The sequence below is a fragment of the Haplochromis burtoni genome, unplaced genomic scaffold (assembly GCF_018398535.1).
Source record: "Haplochromis burtoni strain Fernald_Lab_line unplaced genomic scaffold, NCSU_Asbu1 Contig_90, whole genome shotgun sequence".
NCBI classification, from domain to species: domain Eukaryota; kingdom Metazoa; phylum Chordata; class Actinopteri; order Cichliformes; family Cichlidae; genus Haplochromis; species Haplochromis burtoni.
The window spans coordinates 1,156,654-1,182,003 of record NW_024582451.1 but is presented as its reverse complement, the minus strand read 5'-3'; the positions used below and the strand labels follow the sequence as shown (position 1 = coordinate 1,182,003).

Sequence of the window (25,350 nt, the reverse complement as noted above, 5' to 3'; positions counted from 1 at the left end):
TCTGAGATCTCATTAGAAATCACTGAGTGCAGTAAACTATAGCTGACTGTCTCATAGCACATTTCCAGTCAAACCAGTGGAAATGGGCAATAGGAGAGTGGGCATATGTGGCTCACTGTAGACCTCAGCCAATCAAGCTGACTGTACTCAACTCACTGCCTCACATCACTCAATACAAATAAATACAGGAAGCACAAAGTTGACCTAAGCAAAGGAAATTTCATGCCTTAAACGTTTAAATAAATATTGCATAAGTCACACAGGATGTCTGCACCATGGCACTTATAAGTATATATTCTTAGACGTTCAGTCAAGTGTGATAGTGAATACACAGACGCAGATGTGAACGACAGTGGGGGCTGGTTTGGGGAAAAAGGCTGAAGACGTGTTACAACAGAGTCCTGCACCAGCTTAAAGATTTTAGCAAAGCGTCGTGAAGGAGTGACCGCTGTTTGTAATCCTTCGTCGCTAAATGTTAAATGTTGGTTAAAAAAACGTCGAAGCGGAAGTAACGTCTTCTAGTTCCTGTCATGTCAAAACATGCCAATGCAATGTTTTTAATTTGAAAAACTTTAAACCTTTCTAACCCAGCACATTCATTCACTTTCATATTTTTTCAATATTTAAAATTGTTATAAAAACGTGTGCTTACGTTACGTAGGTTTATTTTTAATCTGTAGTCACGTGATGTCACGACGTCACATGTAAACCCGAGCGAAGATGGCGACCGCCGAGGGAGAGTCTTCTGTGCATAGTGTGTCGGATGAATTATTTCAAAATTTTTACACTGAGGTAAAGCAGATTTAAAGTTAGATTATTCACTTTAAAGTATCGGTTGCTGTCTTTGCACCGACTGAAGCCGGTTATTGAGCGATTACCGCGTTTATCACCTACGAGGCCTGCTGACATCAGCTAACGAGAAGCTAACGTTAAACGAGATGTTTGTGAGCAGCTTCAGTCTTCTGTTAGTACGAAAAAAAACACCGTTATTTGGGCTTATTTTATTCATTATTATCAGCAGCTAGTACTACAAGCCATGTTACCTAAACTATGGCTTGTTTAATAGGAGTTACTGCGTTGGCTGGCCTTTTATAAAGCTGCTGCTGGGTCAGTGTATATGTTGACCTGTATTTATTTAATGAGGATAGCTTCCTGAAAAGATTAAGAGCATCCTTCTCGTTCTTCGTATTTCATTCTTCGGAGCTGGCTGACATAATTCAGAAGAAAATAAAAATGTATTCCGGAAGCCTTGTTTGCCAGGACCTTTGCATTGTGACGTTTTTCACTGTTTTGTTTTGCTGCTATTCATTTTTAAAGGTGAAGCAGATTGAGAAGCGAGACTCTGTGTTAACCTCCAAGCAGCAGATTGACAGACTGCTCAGACCTGGCGCATCATACTTCAATCTCAACCCTTTTGAGGTAACCTAGTGCACTAATGGTGTCGTTTTTGTTTTGTTTTTAATTATTATTATTATCATTGTTAAATATGCTACCTATCAATGTATGTATGTAGCATTTTTAATAATTCATTCACACTTCACTTCTAATTAACAAAGGAACTGCAATTATGTATATAGCTTTTAGGAACTTATGTAATTGATATTTATACTTGATGCGTCCTTATTATTTTCATATCTGTATCTTATTAGACCTAAATCAAAGAAGAGGAAACAATTTTAAAATGTACCCTTTTAAATGTTGTGCTGATCTTAGGAATCAAATCATGTTTTTTTAAGTGACAGTCTTCCTTCATTCTGTGCAATAATTTTGACTCCTCATATGGGTATCGTTTAGGTTTTATCCGATACCGGTGCCAAATCGGTACTTTTGAAACGGTGCCGGTGCTCAAACGGTGCTCAAACCGGTGCTTAAAGAATGGAGAACACAAAATTGGTCCAAAAACCTCTCATGTTCAGCTGTTTTTTGTAAAAAGATAACAATGTTAGCCTTTTCTGCAGCTATGGGGCATATATGGTATCACTCTTGGCTGGAAGCAGTGCTTAAACAATGGAAAAAACACAAACTTTGTCCTAAACCTCTCATGTTTAACTGTTTTCCACTTTTTCTTTGGTCATTTTAGCCTTTTTGGCCAGGGTGAAGGGAGTATCTGCCATCAAACAAGAAGACAGCCGCATGTAGCTATGATGATGTTTGCTAGTTCACCTTACATGCATTAATGTAATAACGTGGTTAGCCTACTCAACGTAAATTAGCTACTCACGCAGAGAAGAACGGCTGCTGCTGCATCATCATCCTCATCATTTCTGCTACACTGGCAGGGCTAGGGGCCAGGACTCTCCTCTTCGTTTTTGGGGGATGTTGCATAACAGGCAACCCACCCGCAGTAGATGTGCTCGGTGTGAGGTCTCGCAGCAAGCTATCAAATACGGCGCATTTCTGGGCTTTTAAAAAAAACGCTATGCGTCGCCAGGTGTTTCATCGGATTCGAGGTGTTACCTCCTTTGACAGTATCACAGTATCAGCTTAAAGCACTTGTTGCTGCTGAGTTTGCATCTTTTGCTGTGAAGTACAGCCAGACTTTTGACCGCTTCGCCTTGGAGCATTTTTAATCTGTAGCTCTGCTCTAAAAGAACGTACGTACCTGGCCCCGCCTACTATCCTCGGAAACGTAAAATGATTGGCTAGAATCTAAAGTGTATCACAGCTCAGGAAAAAAAAGCACCGAAATAAAGCACCGAAATGTGCGCTGCTTTTCGGTCTGGTTACTACCGTTTATGTCAGAACCGGTGCCATCATGGCACCTGACACCGGTACCCATCCCTACTCCTCATACTACTCACTCAGCCAATCTGAAAGGATCTGTGATTGACCAAAGTTACCTGTCAGGGACAAACTTTTCCAAAGCCTAATAACAGAACCCAAGAGTTATTATTATATTATTCAAAGCTCTAACTGCTTATGATGTATCAATGCTATGAGATCCAACACTATTAACAATTGTCGATTTCAAATCTCTTTCAGGTTCTGCAAATTGATCCAGAGGCAACAGATGATGAACTGAAGAAAAGGTTTCGGGCGGTAAGGAAGTGTTATGGAGGAGAGGCTTTTCAGTGACCTCATTTTTACAGACATGGCGTGTTCTTTGCAATGCTGTTTTTGTTTTTAATTTTAAATCTCTTTTACTTGGCAGTTGTCCATTTTGGTCCATCCAGACAAAAATCAGGGCGATCCAGACAGAGCACAGAAAGCGTTCGAAGGTAACAATTCTCACGTAACAATTCTCACGTAACAATTCTCACGTAACAATTCTCACGTAACAATTCTCACGTACATCTCTTATGGCTTGTATTTTTGTACAGCTCCAAGTTAATTAAAATGGGTTTTATTGGCTATTTGGACACTCAATAAACTCTGGAGGAAAAAAACAAACAAAACCTAAAAACCAGTTTCTGTCTCATTGTTGTTTTTGTACAAATTAAAATAAAAAGTATGAAAACAACAATTTGACTTTGTTAGAGCCTCTGTGATACAGTTATCTGCTAATCTTACATTAAAACCACTCTTTAATCGAGCCTTAATGTTATACTATGTCCAGCTGTGGACAAGGCATACAAACTCTTACTGGATCCAGAGCAGAAGAAGAGAGCCTTAGATGTGATTCATGCAGGAAAGGAATATGTGGAGCATATGGTGAGTATTTTCCACCATGAAAACAAAATATCTAATGCCCCCCCCCCTTCCATGTTACTCAGCTTCATTATCTGGACTTTTTAAATGCGATGTTTCTTTATATTTTAAAGGTAAAAGAGAAAAGGAAACAGTTGAAGAAAGAAGGGAAACCACTGGATGTAGAGGAAGATGATCCCGAAATGGTAAGTTCTACTGAGGTACTGAGACTTTTATTATAATTTTATTGTAGTTTCAGAACCACAATGTTTTAAAGGGAAGGCATGTGAAGAATAGTTCTGTCTTTATCACAAATTACTGGACTAGCAAGATGTAAAAAAGAGGGATCGTGCTATCACTGCAAACCAATAGCAGAATTTTGCTCCAGGAAAGACATTGAAGTAAGTTGTCCCGAATTCAATAACTGTTGAGCAATGAAACAAACCAACAGAGGCCCAGAAGAGTGCAATCAAACAATGAGTTTATTAAAACACACACACACTCCTTCCTCAGGAGTAATCAGCATCACATCATCACACACAGCATCACACATAGATTGTGAAGACATATCTGTTGTGTAAAACCTTCTTTAATAGACTGAGCATCAACTCTGAATGAGCACAAACATGCAATGTGTATAAAATAATTATAGCTGCACCTGTAATAAAAAGGTTAATATGGTGGCAATAGCTTTAATAAACATCTTTAATGCAATATCAATGCTGTAGGATATATTATTAATGCAATGTTAATAGTGCAGGTTATATTGTAGCAGTAAAATAATTTCTGTACCTCCACAAAGTGTAACTTAATAGGGGGGAGAGGCTTTTAAAAAACAATATTTTGGGGCAAACTCTGTAAACCTTTATTTTTTTAAATCTGATTTGACTGATGCGTGTAGTTTTTATGTGGCAGACACCATTGAAATTAAAGTACTTTGAATAAATGCCCAGCAGTGTTACCAAAAGGCAGTGAAGGTGAATGAGTTTAAATACCTGTGATCATCTCTCTAAAGTAACAGAATGGTGAAGAGCAGAGTAGAGGGGGTGATTTGTGACAGAAGGATGAAAAGGAAGGCTTTCAAGATGGTAGCGAGATCTCCTATGATGTATGAAAAAGCACTGACAAAAAGACGTCCAGAGGACCAGAATAGACAGGATTAGAAACAAGTAGATCAGAGGGACTGCTCGGGTTGAGCAGTTTGGAGACAAAATTAGAGAGGCAAGGCTCAGTTGGTTTGGACATGTGCAGAGGAGGGGTAGTAAATATACTGGATTGAAGATAGAGTTGCCAGACAAGAGGAAAGAGGGATGAGCACAGAAAAGATTTGTGGAAGTAGTAAAGGCTTTATGTGACAGAGGATAATAGGAATAGAGGTAAATGATCCACTGTGGTGATTGCTAAAGGGAACAGCTGAATTCACAGTTAGTTCAGAATTGCCAGTTAACCTAACCTAACATGCAAACGTGTGTCAGCCCTGGTTTAGTACTTGGGACCTTCTTGCTATGAGGAAACAGAGCTAACTACTGTACTTCATATCATACATGTGTTTTTTATTTTTCTTTCTCTCCAGTTCAAGCAAGCAGTGTACAAACAGACCATGAAGCTGTTTGCAGAGCTGGAAATCAAGAGGAAGGAGAGGGAAGCAAAGGAAATGCATGAAAGGTAATTGGTGGGATTTTTAAGAACTTGGTTGCTGCTCTGTATGACTAAAACATTCACCCGTCTTTACCACTTGGTAGTTTGTTTTAGAAACAGAGAATGTTTTCATTCATAACATCCTGGATTTCTCTCAATTTACCAGGAAAAGGGCGAGAGAAGAAGAAATCGAGGCAGCAGAGAACGCTAAGCGACAGCGAGAGTGGCAGAAAAACTTTGAGGTGCGTTCTTGTATGCCAGTTGTTACGCATCTGTAAATAGAAACACGATGACTGTGCTATTTGGATTTCTTAATTGAAAAATAATATTTTTATTTTCTTCAGGAAACAAGAGATGGACGTGTGGACAGCTGGAGGAACTTCCAGGCCAAAGGAAAAAGCAAAGAGAAGAAGAACAGGTCCTTCCTAAAGCCCCCTAAAGTCAAAATGGAACAGAGGGAATGATGTAAAACTGGACTTCACTCAATTAAAATCCACTGTTTAAATGAAAGAAACACTTCTGTGTATCCTCTCCTTGTTGTCTGCGGTCATCTGTGTAATCATCATCACAGCCATCAGCATTGTGTCGTAGGACAACATCCCGACCCCGACAGCTGTAGTTTTGTACTTGGCTTTTCTAATGTACATATTTATGATGTGGAGCTGGAGATCATACCTGCCCCGGTTAATAAAGAAATGATGCATCTTCCATTCGTGTGACAGAGGGTGGAAGCATGGTTTGCTGTCATTTGCTTTCTTGTTCTCCTTGTTTTGTTTTGTTTTTTTTAATAAATCTTTGTCTTAACAAGCCTACTTCACTGTGGTCTCCAAAACTGTTAAAACTTGCAGAAAAAAGTGAAATAACTAGATTATGGGATACAGATATCTATAAGCTATGTGGCATCTATGCTTCTTATTATCTGGCTGTCATTGATTCCTTTTATAAGTAGAATATCAACTGGATACAAATTTACAAATGTGTTGTTGGAACAGGCATTCTTGTTGAGAACCTACATCTCTGTGCATGTCTTCTGTGTATTCATAATGTAAATTTAAGCAGCTCACCATTTTACTCCCAAGTTATGTTTTGGAGAAAATAAATTTTAAAAAACTGCTTAGTTTCTGTTTTGGCTTTTTTTAAGGACAAAATGGAAAAAAAAAAAAAGACTGAAAATGAACAGTGGGAAAATAAAATAAAAGTTTAATAATTCAGTTTTCTTTGCAGTTGTACTCAGCAAACACCATGAAACAATGGTGATAGCTACAGTCTATAATTTGTAAAACAAACATCAAAATAAGCAGCATTGTCTGCCAAAGGAAAAAGAATACTTCAGAAAATACAGAGTAATATAAATATGTTTCCCGTCCTCTTGGGTTACATGGTGAGAGCCAGTCTCATTTTCTCCATCCAGTCTCATTTGCAGAAAAATTTGCAAAAGCATGCGGCTCATTGGAAAAAATCTAAACGTCTTTACACGTCCCATCTCACATGACTTTGCACTGATCTCCTGCACCAGCACCAGGCGCCGTCACAGCAGGGGATGCATTAGTAGCCCCCATCAATCCATCCAGACTGAGGCCCTGAAAGGCTCCAAAGAAGGAGTCGTCCTTGGCCGGGGTCGGTTTCCTCCTGGAAGCGTTGCTCTGCTGCAGGCACAGGTGTTCAGGTTAGATAATGACACGCTGATAAGTCAGTAGCATTTGAATGTAGCTGCTCACTTACCCGTGGGAGGCAGTGATGGCTCCTGAAGTGAGTTTTCCTGACAGCCCTTTCAGCGTTCTTCTTGGCTAGCATGGCTTGCTGACGTTTCCTTTGGCAAACAGCAAAGAGCAACATTTAGCGTGGCACATGGGCGAGGAGCTTATTCATGTGAGGAAGAGTCTTATCCTCACTAAGCCAGGTCTGTCTGGCCAAGAGTCTTAGCTTGATGACAAGATAGTAACTGAAAATCATTGTTTTCTTAAAATACAACAGCAACTCTAACTCCTCTTTATTGTATTGCAAAGAAAGCTAAAAGTGATCGTGAAAAACTCCACACACCCTGGCAAAACCACATTAAAAACTGAAATTCAATCAATCACATGAATGCTTCTGTTTAATTTATTTATTTATTTTTACCTTTCCCTCTTCAGTTCATCCTGGTAAGCTCTGAGCCAGGAGTCTGGCACTTTTTGGCTGTTGCAGGGAACGCTTCTCCTCCTGCTGAAGCTCCTCCTGCGGGTGAAGCTGCTTCTGCGGACAGACTGGCTCCTCCCGGCGCCCCTCTTGGCGGTGCTTTTCCCCGACACACAGCTGGTGAACTGCTTCAGGGGAGCGCCCAGTGACATTAAGGAATCCATTTGCAGTGTTTGTAGATGTCGCTTGATTTATCAGGTAGACTTTTCCGAGTATTTAATAAGGCAATATCAGCATGAAGGTGCACCTCTTTTTTTGAGATAAATATTCAGCAGAAGTGAGGCTTTTATTGGAGACTGTAATCTGCAAATAAAAAGTACAAGCAGAGAAAACTTTAATACCTCTATATTGAAATTTAAAAAAAAAAAAGAAAAAAGAAAAAGAAAAAGAATACTATCCATCCTTTATTTGGAAAAATCTTTGTCTGTGTCCATCAAAAAGAAACACCCTAAAGTCACAATTTTACAAAACATGTTGCACATGGTTTAAAGAAACAATGACTGACCTTTATGCGTTCTCCTGTAGACACAATGGGCTGATGGTATCATTTGTCAAAGCTGTAAAGCAAAGGATCCATTTAATGCTCTGCTGCCAGCACTTCAGCTTGTGTACCTGTAGACACCTCCGCTCCGCAGCGCTCTGCTCTTATGTGGATTTGACTGATGACCTTGCAGGTCTCCAAATTGGATTAACTGAGGACGCAACAGTCGCTTATCTCATTAACAGCAGAGTAGCTGCAAACAAATCTGCACATGCAAACAGATGCTTAAAAAATTTACATCCAGGGGACTGACGACGACTAAGCTACACTTAGTTGAAAATTTTCATTGTCAATTTTAGCAGCTGATGAAATTATTTGGCAACAGGGTCAGAGGAAGCCTGACAGATGGGAGCTGATCAAGTGGAAGGCGGAGGATGACGCTTTTATGACGCACAGAGGACGACTTCTACCCAAAGACGAGACAGTTTCATTGACTGGAAGGATCAATTTCATTCACAGATTCGCTTCATTCACAGTGAACTCAGACAAATTCAGGCCTAGAGAGAAACAGCATTCACAGTGTCTGAAATCCCAAACCATGCACTACATACTCAATATTTTTACTACTGTTCATGTCACTTAACCATTAACACGTGTTAATGGTTATCCAACAACCTGTGCGAGACCAAGCAATCATTAACAAATTGGCACCTTATTTTTAAACACTATAAAGATTTACCATAAAGATTGAGCTGCCAGCTGTGCCTCTTAAATCCTGTTACTGCTGCACTGCTTTTATAGATTTATACGCTAGTCTAGTATCCAGTGCCACATACTCTAATATTTACCTGGAAATGGTATGCATTTAAAGTACTGCTACACACTGCAATTATATACACATATTAAGGGTAAGACTCTCATTATTGAAGCATACTAAATACTATATTAGTGTGGAATTTCAGACAGTCTCAGCCTGCCCACACCCACACCACTATGAATCACCTGTGTTTGATGCTACAAGAGTGCATTTCTACCATACAGATTATTTCCATTCTGCATATGAAGGTTTTTACATTTAACACAAAGAACTGGACATTCCTCAGGTTGTTAGAAAACGTGAGAAAATGACCAGAAAACCTACATCCCACATCTTTGTATGTCAGTCAAGCACAGTTTCAATTAAACAGATTCAGTTTTATCATTTTCTCTTAAGGTTAATGCATAGCAGGGTTTCTATTCGGTCTGCTGTTGTTTGAGAAAGAATGGGGACAGCGAGGTTAATAAAAGTACTAATAAAAGTACTGACAGGTGGGGAAGTCTACATGACGATCCATCTATACACCTGTTGCAACAGATCTTGTGCTCAGCTCTCTTCTGCTCCTCAGGAGGTGACAGCTGAGCGTAGACTTAAAAGGGTAATGACAGAGAGATTAGTTAACAGGATAGGACTGGTGGAGGAAAAACATCCGACAGTCGCTGCCAAAAAACCCTGTCATTAGGGATTTTTTATTTTTATTTTATCAGTGTATGCAAAATGCCTAAAACTATTAAACAGTTAAGATACTTGGAAACCAGGATGAAAATTATCCCATTTTAAAAAAAAGAATACACTTAAAAAGACCCTGACTCTAGTGATAGTCTAAAGTGTGGCTGATGATCCAGAGAAGAGTGCCCCAGAATAATTTGCTATAAAATCAGACTTCAGTAATCTGAAAATGCAGGTGGTAAAATGTGCAAATGATAAAATCTGATATGAATGAATCGCATGCATCTCAATTAAGATGAAAGCTTTTTTTAGTGCCAGTGGAATCCAAGAGACAGTTTGCAGTAAAAATGTGAAAGATTTAAAGAAATTACTTCAAATTAGAAAATAATACTCACCATTTTCCTTTTGTTCACTCAAGCATCCAAAGACCTGTGTGACAGCTACGCAGGTCATCCAGCAGAGGCATCGCTGAGGTAAGAAACAGAAATGGTAACCACCTTTAATTTTATCACAGGCCCAAACGGACACAGCGGAAACCAGAAGCCTTTGGCAAGGAGGACTTTAATTCTACACAATAATACATATATACAGTTTTATACGCTTTAATTTCATACAAAAACAAGTCATGTACAGGTTGGCGGTGGGGACTATGACCTAGAAGAACTCATAATAAATACCATCAACAGGGGCTGTGTGCTTAACCTCGATAGAAAGACGTCAGGTCTAAAAATGTCAAACATGGAAAAGGCAGTTATTGGAGTTTGAATGAGTGGGAATGTTCCCACAACTAATGCTTACGTAAACCACTGAGCAAAACATAAACGCGTCGCCCACTCCATCCAACAGACACACACTCTCACACCCAGAAATCATTGCATGACAACATATTTATCATATAAGAGAGGCAGCAAAGACCCATGTAGGGGGAGTGTCCCGTCATTATTATCTTCTTACATTACTGGTGAATAGTAATAAAACCACTAATTTATGGCAGATTCTCCATATAGGGGACATTTCTTTTATAAAACAAGAAGTCTATGTGCAAGTCTTTAATTAACAACGTAGACAAGAAGTTGAGACACTTGCCTCTGCCACAGATGTTTGCAATACTTTCCAATTTGAATGATCAGATGTTTGTATAACAGAATCTCTTCTCCATGTCTCCTTTTTTTAACCCTTTCCTTTCACTTCAGAATCGGAAGACTTTTTCATCTCCAAAGCTGATTCTTTTTTTGATGACAGACTCTGGTAGCATTTCCTTATTTTCTTTACATGCTGGTTAAAATAACAGGTAAACAGAAAGAAGGGTGGAAGGTGTTTCAGAAGTCTAAAGGAAGACAGGAGCTGCATAGTGGGCTACTTTGGATACAAACAATCTTCCATTTAAAGAATTTTTTTTTTGCCTCTGCCGAGGTGAGAACTAGAAAAGACTTCACTCTTTCCCCCACATCTTCTGTGGCTTATTTTTAGTCTCTGCTGCAAAAACATGCCTCTTGTGGCTACAGAGATTGACGCCAGAGGAGCGAGAAGTTAAGGTGTCCATGCTTTAATGACAGATGAGGCCCCAATTTATTCAACAGTTCCCACTGCTCCACACAGAAAGGACTGTAAACCCTTCATCATTCAGTCTTTGGAGGGTTGTGGGTCACCGGCTGATGTCCCGGTTGCCCTCCCAGCTCTTGGTGCCTGCAGCCTCACTGATCCCTAAGTTCTCAAAGAAAGGGTGTTTTAGAGAGTCAGCCAGTGCAAGCCTCTTGGAGGGCTCATACTCCAACATGCTTTCGATGAGGTCAAACAGCTGGTGGTGCTCTTCCGCCTCGGACAGCAGATATCGCTGAAAGAAGGGGGAAAAAAAAAAAAAAAAGTGGAAATTAGTGGCAATAAAAAAAAAACAAAAAAAACTCCAACATGAAATACAAGAAACATCTTTTGCATCATACAGGGAACTTTTCATCCCCGCTAATCATCAAATTCATGCCCTTCTCACTCACTCCACTTACCCGTAATGGTTTGCAGTTTTCTCTAACATATTTTCCCGCTGAGGAGCTCTCATCCCAATCAAGACGACCACGATAGAAGTATTTCTGCTTCCTGAGAGAGTAAGATTAGTTTAAAATGTTGCTTTAAAAATATGTTTGCATCAGGCACATTTTTAATTTTTTTCACATTTTTTCCTTTACTTGTGTTTTTATGTTCTCTTACCGAGTCTTACGAATCATCCTGGAGGGCACTGGTCCCAGGATTCTTTCCATCATAGCCAAATGTTCCCTGTTGTCATGAGTCTGCAAAAAATATAAGATAAGCAAGAATGAGAGAGGAAAAGACTCACACAGAAAGGAAGAGAGTGATTCAGTAGATAATCAGAATTTAACTACTTCAGGTTCTGCTGTTGCATATGGTGTCTTCGGTTTTAGAGAGCTCACCAGTGGCAAGGGTTCATTCTTACCAGCACTGAATAATTGTGCACTTGCATTTACAAGGACCCATTAGAGCTTTAACTAATAGTTGAGATTTCAGCAAATAAATCAGTTTACAAAAAGTAAATAAAAGGCGTATTCTGCTGAAACAAACTGTGTGCTGCCGTGTACCTGAAACAAAGTGAAGCCCAAGTAGTACTCAAACAGGATACAGCCAATGCTCCACACATCGCAGGGATGACTCCAGCCCAACTCTGAAACACAAAAGTATAAGTACACTAAACCACCACAGGATTACAAGAGGACAGGATTACCACCTTGTGATTGTAAGCTTCCCACAACCAGCCACGTTTTAATTTACATCCATTTCTGGCCAGATTCACTCAGTGTTTGCAGTGAAGACTGGGAATGAATTTAACAGGAAAGACAGACACACACACACACACTCTACTTCTAAGTTTAGGCTTAAAACTTTCCTTTTTGACAAAGCATATAACTTGGGGCTGGACCAGGTAACTGTGAATATTGAGTATCAAGCCTGGTTCTGCCAGAGATTTCTTCCTGTTTAAAGGGTTTCTTTTCCTCCAAAAGTTTTTCGTTTGCACCGTCACCAAAGTGTGTTTTTGGTCATTTGGTCATTAACAGACCAGAAATTATATATCAGCACAATCTCTGTTTCTATCTCCCACTTATAATGCCCGGGAACGCGTTTTTGAACAACATTATGTTACAGTCAGTTGATCTTTTATCATCAATTACTTATCAGTACATTATTGAGTTTAAAGCAACATGCACGCTGGAAAGGATTCGCATGCTTGCTGAAGTCACACAAAAAACATTCAAATGATCCAATTTGTTTTTGATGCGAGTCATTTTGCACTCCTTGCATCAACCAGCCCCAATTTATCTCAGCATAAACTGCTTTCAGTAGATACTTATTGTACCACTGATGATACACTTGTGTAAAAGTGAATATTTCACATACTTGAATATCACATATCATAAATCCCATTTGGTTTTTCCTAACAGAGCAATCAGCCTGTGCCTGTTTGAACCAGTTTCTTTTTTTTGTTTGTTTGCTTTTTAAAATAACTTCAAAGTAAACTTTTGGTCTTCCAGGCAAAGCATATTGTGTCAACTGAAAAAGCCACAGCTGCTCATGTGACTGGGCCAAAGATTTGTGGATATAATCACAAAACCATCTACTGCACATCTATAGCAGTTCTCACCTAATATGACCTCAGGGGCACGGTAATGCCGCGTGGACACAATGGTGCTGTGGTGCTCGTGGTCAAATGTGGCACTGCCAAAGTCCACCACGCGTACTGCCGTGCTCTTAACAGTCCGCTCCTCTCGTTTCTGGAAGATGACACGCATGTTTTTCAGAAATGCCCATCTTTCTCTCAGGAGTAAATCTGCAGTAGAGAAGCTTAGCTTTTTTTCCCCTTAAAATATAGCAACACGTGTTTTCATATCTATTCATCATAACTGCCAGCAATAAGTAACAGGAAAACTTTCCTCCACCTACAAGAAAGGTGATACATTTTCATAAAAAACTTTTTTTTTCTTCATATGTAAAATGAACAAAAAGTAGCCCTTGAGTTTTGGAACCAACCTGCCTATAAACAAATATGATTGTTGGGTTTTTGTTTTGTTTTTTTAAACTGTTTTCCTTGACTCTTACCTTCTCTACGTTGTAGGACATGGTGAAGTCTGAGTTGACAAACAGGATGTTCTCAGGCTTGAGGTCTGTATGTGTCAGCTTATTGTCGTGGAGAACTACGGAGGTAAAAAGCAACCTTCACTGATTAAGTTATTCAAAATTGTCAGTTACCTTGCATCACTTTATACAAACTGTCTACTCACCATTTATTACAACATATAATACTAATCATAATCATAATACTAATAGAAAAGCATCAGAAAAGCACTACTAGAATATCTCAGTAAAACCAACATGTGAACATTAACAACAGTAAACAAGTTAAAGGGCTTGGTGAGGATATGTAGCTTTTATTTACTAAAGACAAACTTGATAAGTCAGTGGGGCCAACACCCTTTTTGCTATGATGCCCTCCTGTGGTAAATGTCTACCACAAACACCAGATGATTTGAACAAGTATAATCATCAAGTCAAAAGCTAAATTACAGCTCAAGTTATAAGAATCAATGTCTTCCCTTTTCACAGTATTCCTAATTCCCATCCAATTTATCTGTAAATTTCACAGACCATAAAGATACAACTTACATTTCACAGCAAGACAGATTTGGTAGGCCATGTGTCTGACGTGACCAATTGAGTAGGGCAGGTAGTTGTTTTCCTTCAGAAAGTCAAAGGTGCTCAGAGCTAGCAGCTCAAAGGAGATGCACATGTGACCGTGGTAGTCAAACCAGTCATACATCTGTACACATAAACTGCAAGACAGACAAAGCATGGGAGGTTCAGGGAGTGAGCTGACAAATTCACTTCAATCACGTAAACCAGCTTAAACCTCGGAGTGAACACAAGACACTAAGCAATACAGGTTTAACCACAGTGCCGTATGACTGAGTCAGAACTCACAATTTGTTATCCGGATCCTTTTCATTGATCTTCTCCAGTACATTGATCTCCAAGCGAGCTGCTTCCTTGTATTTCTCCACATTCTTGATAATTTTCAGAGCAACGTGGGCTCCTCCCCTGTACAACACAAGAGATTATGAATACAAACACTAGCGTGATGAAACACACAACATGCCTTAATTTATTTATTTTTTTTTTTTTTATGTAATCCCTGTGTGCAGCCCTGAATGCTAAACACTAGCACTTGTTTATTTATAGATTCAAGACAGAGTAGTTAACCGCCTGGCTATGAGAGCAAAGGCTCCAATTATCAAGTTATTTATAGGACGGGGGAAAAAAAAAAAAAAAAAGACATTAACCCATAACGACGGTACATCACGATCTTAAGGCCCTGGGCATGAACATGAACTGATGGACATTTCTAGCTCTGTCACAAGAAAATAAATCTTCCGCAGGGAGAGAAGCACAAATAGCCCCTGTTCACATGAGGGGCTCACAGTCACAGGGGACTAAAATACTCTTGAGCTGATTTTCAGTATACATCACGATGTGGTGAACAGAACCAGAATTAAAATCAGAAATGTCTTTCTGCCATGTCTGGTGTGATAATGTGACTCTAAAATTACCGATAATGAACAATCTCAACAAGTTACTTGAAACATAAAACACCGTTTACCTTAATAAAAAAACTATGTAAATCCTTTGTGCTGTCATTGATTCACAGTGGTCCATAAATTGTATTGCACAGGTACAGCAACATTCATAACGATAATTTAAGACTAATTATTTTTCTTATGAAATTTCAGGCTGTTCATCATCACTATCTCTGAAGAAATTCTGGCCAATCAAAAGCCTACAAACAATAACACAGTGAGACATCAAAAAAAGAAAATAAAGGTGCACAGCCTGGAAATCAGTTTTCCTTATTCACATGTAAAAGTAGAAACAAACTTCTCAAAAACCTTCACCCTGGCATGAGTTTTTCAAAGGTCAAGGCAAAATGGATAGAAAAGGCTATTTTTTCCCAAAATACATGTGGCTGTAACCATAAATAAAAGACATTTAGAGAGGTAGTTTCTTTCTCCTACAGAGGGTTTTATGCAATCCTGGTACTGGTCCACCCTGCTCAATACAGGCTACATGTTGCCCATGTACTAAAAATGGGTTAAACACCTCTGATGTATCCTAATATCACAGCCCAAAACATGCACGGAGAGGCTTTTGTTTCTTGTTGCTGAGGAAACAACAATTCCCTAATGAACTACTAAGACACCCAGAGACTGAGAGCTCACACACCTGCGATGGTCAATGCACCGCATCACCCTGCCAAAGGTACCTTCCCCCAAAGTGCTGACAATCTCATCTGCAACACAGTACAAAGAGAAAAAAAAAAAACAAGAGAGGGAGAGCGGGGGGGGGGAAAAAAAGAAGCATTAGAAATGTGGACTCGTGCAGGAATACACAATGCAAAAGTGTAGACAGGCGAATCAGTGCTAGCGCCCATCCCCTTTCCGAATTGCTGCCTACTGAGTCTGGCAGGCTTAAAACGTTGCGCGTAAGGCTATGGTAACTAAATGGTGTTATGATGTAAACCAAAGGGGGCAAACATAAAGCACTCCCTTCCTTTGATTACCAATTTGCAGTCATTGAACCTATTAGAGTGCATCCTTTTGTCTTTGCCCAAAACGATACAAATGCTGTATAAACTTGAAACATTAAAAATAATATGTATTGTAATCATTCTCAAATGAAGCGTTTAATGTAAAGAAAGTCTTAAAATGTGCACTGGTTGTTCTAACCTTAGTGAAATTTGCTAAATAAGTGATGTGACCCTGAAACCATCCGAGTGAAAAACATCTAGCTTAAGTTACAGATTTAAAACTGTAACTGAGTTGTAAGCTAAAGCGCAACATAAACAAACAGCTGCAAATTGGATTTCTAAGTTTAGGAAAGTCAAATAACCTGTGAAACATAAAGGAAATGCTCCACAGCTTAAAAATCTTAGAAAAAAAAAAAAAAAAAAAAAAAAGCAGATTGTATCTAAAGTCCCTCCTAAAATCTTCAACATTCTTGCAATCCACCCTGCTATTTCAGCTAGAGCGAAGAGCATTCTAGCAAGGCATCATCATCATCATGATCATGATCATCAGGCACTCCCCATGTCATGTAAATGCTCTATGCTTTAATACTCATATGGAGAAGGGTTACGATAGAGTAGTGGCAGTGAGTACATCTCTCTTGCAGGACGTCCCCACTCCGACAGATCAGGTGCCCTTCCTCGTCGTCCCTCACACTCAGTGCACGCGTCCGGCTGTTGCTCCGCTGTATTCACACCCAAACGGCCATCAGCAGGTCACAACACGACCGAAGGGGACAGGGGGGGTTTCAGGGGCAGCCGCAGCCACGGCGTCAGGTGGCACAGGTGGATGAGGAGGGAGGAGGAGGGTGGTAGTTGATGTAGTTGTGGTTGTAGGTGGGTTTCATGGTCATTGGGCGATTCACGCATGACACCACGTGAAGGAAATATATAACGATAGGGATATAGTGCAAGGGAACAAGTCAAAGATCACATGTTGTCCTCTGCTCCTCTCCCGCCCCCCTACCTTTAAACCACAGCTGCTTACAAACAAGGAAGCAACTGGCACATCCATTCATCAACGCAACAACCAATTAAAACAATAATATATATAACTACTTCAAAACTTTGCAACAAGATGAAAGATAAAATAACAACGCCATAAACATTCAAGCAGGACTTCTTTAAAGATAATCCCAGCAGTTATACTACATCAAATTCAAACCTTTTCCTCATTTATGTTCATAATAATACTTAACAGGTGTGATTAACCACACCCCACACAAAAAGAAATAACTAGAGCCAACTCATTTTAAATGCCAATAAATTTTAATAAAAATCTAATGCACCATGGTTGGCAGAACATTTTCACTTTTTTCATCATTAAAAAAAAAATAATAATAATAATAATAATTGCAAGAGCCAAAACAAAAATCACAAGGCTTTCTGCCCTCTTATGAATAAAAAAAAAAATAAAGTAATAAATTACAGTAACAATTATCGGTGACAAAATAGTGGCTGAAGTACTAAAAAGTGTCTGTATAAAAATGAAAATGCTCTACCATAAAAAGGAGAAAGAATTTTTGAAAAAAAAGAGCCAATTAGAGCCAAACCCACCTATTCACAAATATAATAAAACCCCTGTGACAGAACAAAAATAAATCATAAAGGTTTTACTACTTACCAAATCTAGGGGCTGTAAAGAAAAGGTTAGGACAGGACAGAGGCAGAGAGAGCTGAGTGAAAGAAACAGGAGGTGGAGGTAGAGGATGAGGACTTAAAGCACAAACTCAGGTCTGGCTGTACTCACCGAGGAGGATGCGCTATAGGACCTGGTTCTACGCCGCCTTCGTTTGTGCTTACGCCTGCTGCCTTTCCTCCGGTACGACTCTTCTTGTTCACGCTCCCTCTCACGGCCGCGTCTGTAGTCGTACATGTTCGGCGAGAAGTCACGTGGATAGTAACTTTCGGCTGCTCCATGTGGCTCCCTGTCTCTGTCGCGTTCTCTGCTCTGATCAAACCGTCTGTATCCCTCGCAGTATCTTCTGTCAAACGGTCGTTGTTCCACTGACCGATTGTCATAGCTGCGACTGAATAAGTGAGCAGAGAAATATCCCAAAACCTTAGGACTGGCAACCAATAATAAAGTGAAAGAGGGTTAAATATAACATGAAAGAGTAAAAGCCCAAGCTAATTTGACCATAACGCACCTCCGTGACCGTACATAGCTTCCTTCCTGTCTGTGTCCACGTCCCCTCCTGTCTCGGTCCCTTTCTCTGTCACTGCTGGAGGAGTAAGTCGGCGTTCTTCTGTGTCGATGTCTTCGCCCTCTGTCTCGGTCTCTGTAACGATCCTGGTAGCTGGCTCGACTGTCTCTTTCCGAGGACGAGTATCGTCTTGTGTGAGGCATCTGGTGTAAAAAGGAAACAAATTAGCACAGAGTACCAAAATATGTTTAAGGAAAGTCACTCCTTACATTCAAATTATTGGAGCAGCTGATCACTGCCAAACTCATGGGATTTGAGGGACTAAATACCTGCACGTTTCTCGTGTGTAATTACAGACCCCCCACAATACCGTAAAGTTCAGAGTTATTCCCCAAAGGCTCAAATCAGGACTGTGTATATCAGCACAGCTTTTCCACATATGGGTTCACAAAGCAAAAATCGGTGTTACCTTACTGAACAATACTCCCTTTACTTTTTATTTTTTGACCTTTCGCCAATAAAAACGTATTAAACCTTAAGTAATTTGAACTCCGCACAATCCAGAAGTCTCGCGAGTCTTCTGGGTTCCCTGATTTAACTGTCGTTATGTTTTAAGAATTTAAATTGAAAGTAAAAAGACAATTTCATAACAAACTTTATTGTCAACTTGGAAACAGGCACTTTTAGCATCATACGTTCAACTGCATGACAAGTGTAAATATTATTTTTACTGTTTAATTAAACTACCCTTAACCTAGAACTAGACATTTCTGTAAACGTGGTTATATAGGAGGCCACCCTCAGAACAACAGTTCAACTTTCCTTCATGCCTAAAAAGGCAACAAAATTTTCCAAAGGACCTAAAACTATGTGCAAAACTATTGCAACGGGTCTGAAAATACTGAAAATAAGAAGAACAGCGTTCAAATGAGATGATATAGCTATAATAACCCTGTTGCATGACCATAATAAACTTGACAACCCCCAAACCACACAGCGGTGCATCAAACCATTGCAAAGCCATTAGCACTGTAGTCAGAAGTAATTATTAGAGCAAATGAGTTCAGTTGAGCTTTATCCAACGCAGAGTGAAAGCACAAGTAAATGCCAAGTTAATAAATTGATCGTGGCTACTCATTAAGCGTTGCCTATGCTGTTTACACACATTCCAAGACGATGCAACACTCGTTAAACGTAAAGCTAAATTACCGTTAAGGTCGTTAATCTCTGCATGGATTAGTAAAATTAAGCATCTTTAACACACCAGCCCATTTACTAACAGCACCAACATTTCAAAGCCAGGAGAGAAGTAACTAATCAACAAGCGACGTAGTATCTATTAGCATGCACTGCTAGCAACTAGCTAATGTAAATAATTTGACCGCCATCTTAACTTAGCTGCGTTCGTCAAGCTAACTTGCTACTTACGCTAGCAGCCGCGCTAACTGCAGAATCGCTATGTAGCTTATTTAAATAAACACGGTGTTTACCGTTTTAGCAGCGAGCCCTGTACGTTTATCCCACAAAAAATCCGTGGTGGCGTTCCACTTTTCTCCTCTACCTTCTCGCCAGCTCGATGTTCAAAGCTCTTTTGCTATCACCTAGCCAGTTTTTTTTCTGTCTGCTTAGTACAGCTAGTTCTGGTTCAATTCGGCGCTCGTACCGCCCTCCTGTGCTCAAATGTGGCTACTCCTGTTCGAAGGTAGACATCCACAAGGAACTAGTGAGGAATTACCACCCCAACCTACAACCGTTACAAGTCCTTATTAAATTATGGACAGCTGATTTTTATCAGCTACCTTTTAACTTTTGTTTTCTCCATGTCCAAATATTTGACTTACTGTTTTAAACCTTTTAAAATGACATACCTGTGGTGGTATACAAATTACTATGGAGAAAGGGCAGTGAACAGATTTAGGAGGAAAGGATGAGATGGTTTAGACGTGTAGATGAAGGATAGTGAATATAATGGAGGTGAGATGGAGGCAGATGGCGGCATTCTTGCTTTTATAAGCTTTTACATGTTAAGTCACACATTTTGATTTTAATTCCTTGTAGTTTTATTACAAACATTTTGATTTATTTCTTTGGTAAAAACAACTTGAAAATGAGCTGCAGACCTTGGAGACACACACATATAAAAGATGCCCTCTTTTTCCCTTTTTCAGATTAACACATAATAAGTTTGAACCTACTTAGAAATTTTTATTTTCGTCCAGCTGTACAAAATCTGTTATAAAATGAATACATTTGCATCAGTCGCATCTGCATGACCTGAAGGCATTATCCCCAGGAGTAAGAGAAAGGCACAGTAGGACAAACTTAAAGCATCCTCATAGTCCATCAGTTTGATGATGGTGATGGCTCTAAAGCACACAAAACAGGGAAACAGAGAGACTAATAAGCCAGCAGGGATAACCAGGATAACATAATTTTTCTCCACATACGAAAGTAGTTTACCATTGACTGAGGTAGTGTTACTCTTCCGCCCGTCCTCCTTTTAAGTCTTATTTAAATTCTCATTCACACAAATCATTTGTTCCAAGCAACTGGAGCCTCGGTAGATCCACTCCTTATGATCATCATCCTAAACATGAAATGAACACACTACAGTAAGTCACACAATTGAAATAAATATAACAGGATTTAAAAAAAAACAGGAACAACTTAAGATGGAACAGACCAGAAAAACAACTTCCATCAAACTGCAGTCGATCTCCAGTACTTTACACCTCTGCAGGAATCCGTTACGTTCCACGTTTACAGTCTGTCCGACATGGTACTGCGTCATGGGTGGATATGGCCACTTCTTTAAATAATTCTGCATGAAAAGCTTGTGCTTTTCATCTAGGATATCATCCAAAGGGTTCTCCACTGTCATAGAAAATGGAAAATCTTCTTAGTAGCAGTATTATAATAGCAGCTGCTGTGGACAGCAAGTATAGAAGAATTGGGATTCTGGATTTTATAAAATTAGATATTATGGACTTGACGACACCAGCTGTCATAAGACGACAGGCGGGGTACACCTGGACAGATCGCTAGTCTGTCACAGGACTAACACAGAGACAGACAACCATAAATAACCTGAACTTACGCGGTTTGCAAACCATGTGCATTGCACGTAAGCTAGCATACACTGGAGTGTGATCATCAGTAAAAATCAGGAACCTGGAATATAAAAATTAAAAGCAATTTTACATTTTTTTCCCACCTTCACAATCTGAATTTATCACCAGAGTAAAACACACTAACCTCATGCGGTTTTTTCTGGAGGGGACCTCTGCCATGAAACCAGGCACGAACTGGTCGTCTTTGCTCCGGACCACCACACGCGCACCGACAAGCAACTCATTCACCTTTGGCATGTGTTCAAAGGCAATGTGGTGACCAGACACTAGGCTCCTCCCCTTCTCCTTAAAGTTGACCTTGTATTTCACCCTGCCGTCTTCTGAAATGATTAAAGAAACATTGGAAACACTTCAGATTATACCACATTTGCTTCTACGTACTGCTTTTCTTGAAAGAAGAAATGTCAAATACAGGTGCATTTGTTAAATTAAATGGGTTTTTTTCTCATATCAAATGTATCTATTTTCTTTGAGAGAGTAATCAAAAGCGCTTAAGCGCCAGCTGTTAAGTTACAGCATCACAATCTGTGTCAAAATGTGCTGTCAGAGGAATTCAGTTGGTGAGGCCCAAACACCAACAAACTTTAAACTGTGGTAATGTCACTCATATGTCATATCGCATGGTGTGTGTAATAACAACAACCACAACCACAACCACTCAACAAAACATAGAAGAAAAAAAAAAAAGAGTAGAAAGAAAAAAAAATCTAAACGTTGCTAGTCTAGCCTCAACTATGGGACACGGATATGTAAGAAACATACCTTCCTTTAGCATCACATAATTTCTTTTGTTTACTTTGAAGTTTAACATTTTTGTTATCTTAGCCACCAGAGCAACAGTGTGTCGAGCTCTGCTTGCCGTGACATCCTGATGACAATCAGTGTCAACAGAGCTACAGAATGTCTCCAAATAAATGCAATTCATTGCTTAACGTACTCACTACCTCAAAGCCATTTCACAGATTACACTGATTAAATGTCAACCAACATTCCCAACTACACAAAACAAGACGTCTTTAATCGACGAGTAGCTGTCAAGCTAAAGACAAATGTGAAACTTTACAATCTGCTTTGTGCTTACCAGTAGAGTCTTTTCTTTATTATTCTTACCCTTTGTTATTATTTCAACAATTGTCCCTGGATGCCAGCTCAAAGGCCTCTTTCTGGCCAGGACCTTCATGTCCACAGTGATCTGTTTTTGTGGCACCGCAGCAGGGGTCTTTGTGGATGAGGACTGAGAAGCAGCTGATACAGTGGTTACAGGAGTTACTCCTGTCGGCGTAAAAGGAGCAAAATGTCATTTGACGATTGGATAGATCTTGTGATTTCTGTGTTTGGAAATCTGGTAGTGATCTGTTCCTCAGTGTACAAAGCAAGATCTTTAAATTTGCCAATATTTTCTACTCTTCAACAATATAATACAGCTTTAAATCAGCTTAAAAACACACAAATCCCCACATAAACCTAAGATCTGGGCAAAAAAAAAAAGGGCGTACATGGAGTTTTTTATGTTTTTCCATAATGTATATTTTGTGGTCATTACCTGAAGCGCTTGCTGGTTTTGTCGATGTTTTCGTTGCCTTGCTCTCAGCACTTGCGTTTGTGTCGGCTTGTGATGACTTTGCCGTTTTGCCTTTTGCATCAGGAACTGTACCCGCTTGCCGCGTCAGTGTTTTCACTGGGCTGCTTTTGGCGCTGCTTTCTGCGTTTGTTGTCAGAGTCGATGTCTTTGCTCCGCTTCTGATGGAGTTTCTTCTCTCCTGATGTGTTGTGTCATTCTTAGTGTGTTTTCCATTCTTTTTGGCCATTTTTTTCCTCTTGTTTGAACGTGTACTTGAAATAGAAAAGTCGGTATCACTCGAGTCTCCGCTGGGTTCCCACTGCATGTCAGACCCATCAGTGCCTAAAGACTCATCTTCACTCCAGTGATTCTGAGGTGATGGAGGAGATAGAGAGCTGGTCATTTGAGATCCAGTCATTCTGGTCAGGACCACTACTGGGCTCTTCAAAGCGAGAGGGTGTTTTTTTCTCAGAACTCTTTCTTGTTTTTCGCTGTCTTTTGGCTTAGATGAAAAAGAAGCCGAGCCATCAGAAGCCAGAGGTCTGTGGACTTGAGTTTCTGAGGGAGCAGACTCGCATGACAGTGGTGATGCTTGTCCTAAAAACAGTAAAAATCACAGGTTAAATTGTAGCTTTCAAACAAACCTACCAAGTGCACATTTTTTAATTCAATTTTGCTTTACCACAGCTTGCTTGGTTATTGTCATCGTCCAAATCTGTGTCGCTGTACTCCCATTCCAACAATGAGTAAAGTTTCTTGACAGTATCCTCACATGCAGCCACAGACCTGAATGACAAAAACAAAGAGAAATGAATGAAGAGAAGATAGAAAACACAGAGAAAGTAACCAGTGTACAGGCTCTGATATTTAACATAGCACATTCATGCCTCGGAAGAGATTCTGGCAAATCATCAGGCGACTCAGGAGGGGAAAGTCGTGCTCTACCTGCACTGTGTATAGTGCAGGTGGAGCACTGCTGACTTTGACTAAGAATATTGTCGTGCGGTGGAAGGAATACTTCTTAATCCCACTGACACATCTTTCGTAGAGGAAGCAGAGTCTGGGGAAAAGGGGGACCACGGTCCTCAGCCAGAAAAACGGTTGAGTTGCCACTCCAGGTCAGAGACAAGTAACTTCCCCGAGTGGAGGTGCTTAAGTATCTCTGGGTTTTGTTCACTAGTGCAGTGACTAAAAGATCGAGATCGCGGATACAAGCAGCAGAAATTAGCTTTCTCCGAAGGGTGGCTGACCTCTCCCTTAGAGATAGGGTGAGGAGTTGGCCATCTGGGAGGGGCTCAGAGTAGAGCCACTACTCCTCCACATCAAAAGCAGCCAGCTGAGGTGGTTCGGGCATCTGACAAGGATGCCTCCTTGGTGAGGTGTTCCGGCATGTCCCACCGGGAAGAAGCCCCAGGGCAGACCCAGGCACGCTGGAGAGATGATATCTCTTGGCTGGCCTGGGAATGCCTTGGTGTTCCCCCATACAAGCTGGAGGAGGTAGCCGGGGAGAGGGAGGTCTGGGCTTTTCTGCTTAGGCTGCTGCCTCGGATAGGAAAATGGATGGATGGATGGCATCCATGCCATCATAAATACATAAAGAATCATCACATTTAGAACAAAATCGTGTCTTTTAAAGAAAGCCAAAACAACTTTTTTTTTCTTAAATTTTTTATCTTATATCTTAATATGTTATGCAATGTTCTAGTTAGTGTGCATTGTATAAAAAGTAAAGGATACACTCAGTACACTTAGTGCCCAGGTTGCAAAAAAAAAAAAAGGTTATCTACTTATCACAACACACATTGTTAGAAGCCTGTAGAAGGACGTGTTATTGTGGGACAGTTTTAAGGCAAAGTAGGTGGGATTAACTAAATGTCATTAAAAGCTCAGCAGGGACTACCCTATTCAAGCACTTGCATGAAATTTTTATGCTTTTGCTTCCTTGCAAGAATAAATTATTAATAAATTATGATATATGTCAATTACAGTAGATATTCATTTAGAAAGCTAAAAATAGACAGAGAAGTTCCTCTTTCTATCACGGTCAAAGGAGCTTGCAAAGAAAAGCGTCTGGACTTCTTTAAATTGCTTGGAGACGTTTCACCTCTCATCCGAGAAGCTTCTTCAATTCTAAGGTCAAATGGTGGAGAGTCCCAGATTTAAACCTAGTTGGAGTATCCCCCCGCAGAGGGACAAAAGGACCCCTTGATGATCCTCTAATCGCCTGAGCCAAGGTGTGAAACTGGGTGTGGGTCCCAATCAGCCAGCGTTTCGGGTGAGCTCATTGTGAAACCTGGCCCCACCTTATCATGCGAATTCCTGAGGTCAGATGGCCCAGGATGTGGTGGGCGTTAAGGCGTCTGGGGAGAGAATTCAAAACTGGATTATAGATGGCAGAGAGTTGGTGTCGTAAACCACCGCCTGTGTTCAAAGATGGTCGCTCACAGTGGACATACAGGGAGTGCAGAATTATTAGGCAAATGAGTAT

At 40.1% G+C, this 25,350-nt stretch overlaps 3 protein-coding genes across 8 annotated transcripts in view; 1 reads left to right on the top strand and 2 right to left on the bottom strand.

Annotated features, from left to right (window-relative positions):
* Window positions 1-678: 678 nt before the first annotated feature.
* On the top strand, window positions 679-6,378 carry dnajc8 (DnaJ (Hsp40) homolog, subfamily C, member 8). The gene is made up of 9 exons (XM_005927640.3): window positions 679-792; window positions 1,318-1,419; window positions 2,983-3,039; window positions 3,152-3,218; window positions 3,557-3,651; window positions 3,762-3,833; window positions 5,201-5,292; window positions 5,432-5,507; window positions 5,610-6,378. Exons 1-9 carry the CDS (start codon window positions 721-723, stop codon window positions 5,727-5,729), a joined length of 753 nt encoding a protein of 250 aa, XP_005927702.1. The 5' UTR covers window positions 679-720; the 3' UTR covers window positions 5,730-6,378.
* Window positions 6,379-6,448: 70 nt separating this feature from the next.
* Window positions 6,449-9,645, bottom strand: si:ch211-81a5.8 (uncharacterized protein LOC560648 homolog). The gene is made up of 4 exons (XM_042222658.1): window positions 7,946-9,645; window positions 7,384-7,743; window positions 6,988-7,075; window positions 6,449-6,911 (listed from the first exon to the last, which is right to left on the bottom strand). The coding sequence occupies exons 2-4, from the start codon at window positions 7,602-7,604 to the stop codon at window positions 6,750-6,752; spliced, it is 471 nt and encodes a 156-aa protein (XP_042078592.1). The 5' UTR covers window positions 7,605-7,743; window positions 7,946-9,645; the 3' UTR covers window positions 6,449-6,749.
* Window positions 9,646-9,949: 304 nt separating this feature from the next.
* The window catches only part of clk2a (CDC-like kinase 2a), a 20,554-nt gene continuing 5,153 nt past the window's right edge, over window positions 9,950-25,350 (bottom strand). Inside the window, exons 1-13 of one of the 6 annotated variants that reach the window (XM_005927634.3) lie at window positions 20,631-20,757; window positions 18,174-18,373; window positions 17,774-18,053; window positions 16,619-16,709; window positions 15,684-15,750; window positions 14,388-14,504; window positions 14,073-14,239; window positions 13,509-13,603; window positions 13,054-13,183; window positions 11,996-12,078; window positions 11,610-11,689; window positions 11,408-11,498; window positions 9,950-11,241 (exon numbers count right to left, since the gene is read on the bottom strand). In XM_005927634.3, the coding sequence (XP_005927696.1) occupies window positions 11,053-11,241; window positions 11,408-11,498; window positions 11,610-11,689; window positions 11,996-12,078; window positions 13,054-13,183; window positions 13,509-13,603; window positions 14,073-14,239; window positions 14,388-14,504; window positions 15,684-15,750; window positions 16,619-16,709; window positions 17,774-18,053; window positions 18,174-18,373; window positions 20,631-20,633 (1,593 nt within the window). In that variant the 5' untranslated portion in view covers window positions 20,634-20,757 and the 3' untranslated portion in view covers window positions 9,950-11,052. The other 5 variants (XM_005927637.3, XM_005927633.3, XM_014335266.2 and 2 more) reach the window with 5 other exon arrangements.

What these genes read in the sequence shown, in the direction of transcription:
- dnajc8 (XM_005927640.3), top strand. Translation starts at nt 721, where the DNA reads ATGGCGACCGCCGAGGGAGAGTCTTCTGTGCATAGTGTGTCGGATGAA. An exon ending in TGAAGAAAAGGTTTCGGGCG is followed by an intron (nt 3,040 to 3,151) that starts GTAAGGAAGTGT and finishes TTTACTTGGCAG; the next exon opens with TTGTCCATTTTGGTCCATCC. An exon ending in AGGAAGATGATCCCGAAATG is followed by an intron (nt 3,834 to 5,200) that starts GTAAGTTCTACT and finishes CTTTCTCTCCAG; the next exon opens with TTCAAGCAAGCAGTGTACAA.
- si:ch211-81a5.8 (XM_042222658.1), bottom strand. Translation starts at nt 7,604, where the DNA reads ATGGATTCCTTAATGTCACTGGGCGCTCCCCTGAAGCAGTTCACCAGC. An exon ending in GATGAACTGAAGAGGGAAAG is followed by an intron (nt 7,076 to 7,383) that starts GTAAAAATAAAT and finishes TGTTTGCCAAAG; the next exon opens with GAAACGTCAGCAAGCCATGC. An exon ending in GCCATCACTGCCTCCCACGG is followed by an intron (nt 6,912 to 6,987) that starts GTAAGTGAGCAG and finishes CTGTGCCTGCAG; the next exon opens with CAGAGCAACGCTTCCAGGAG.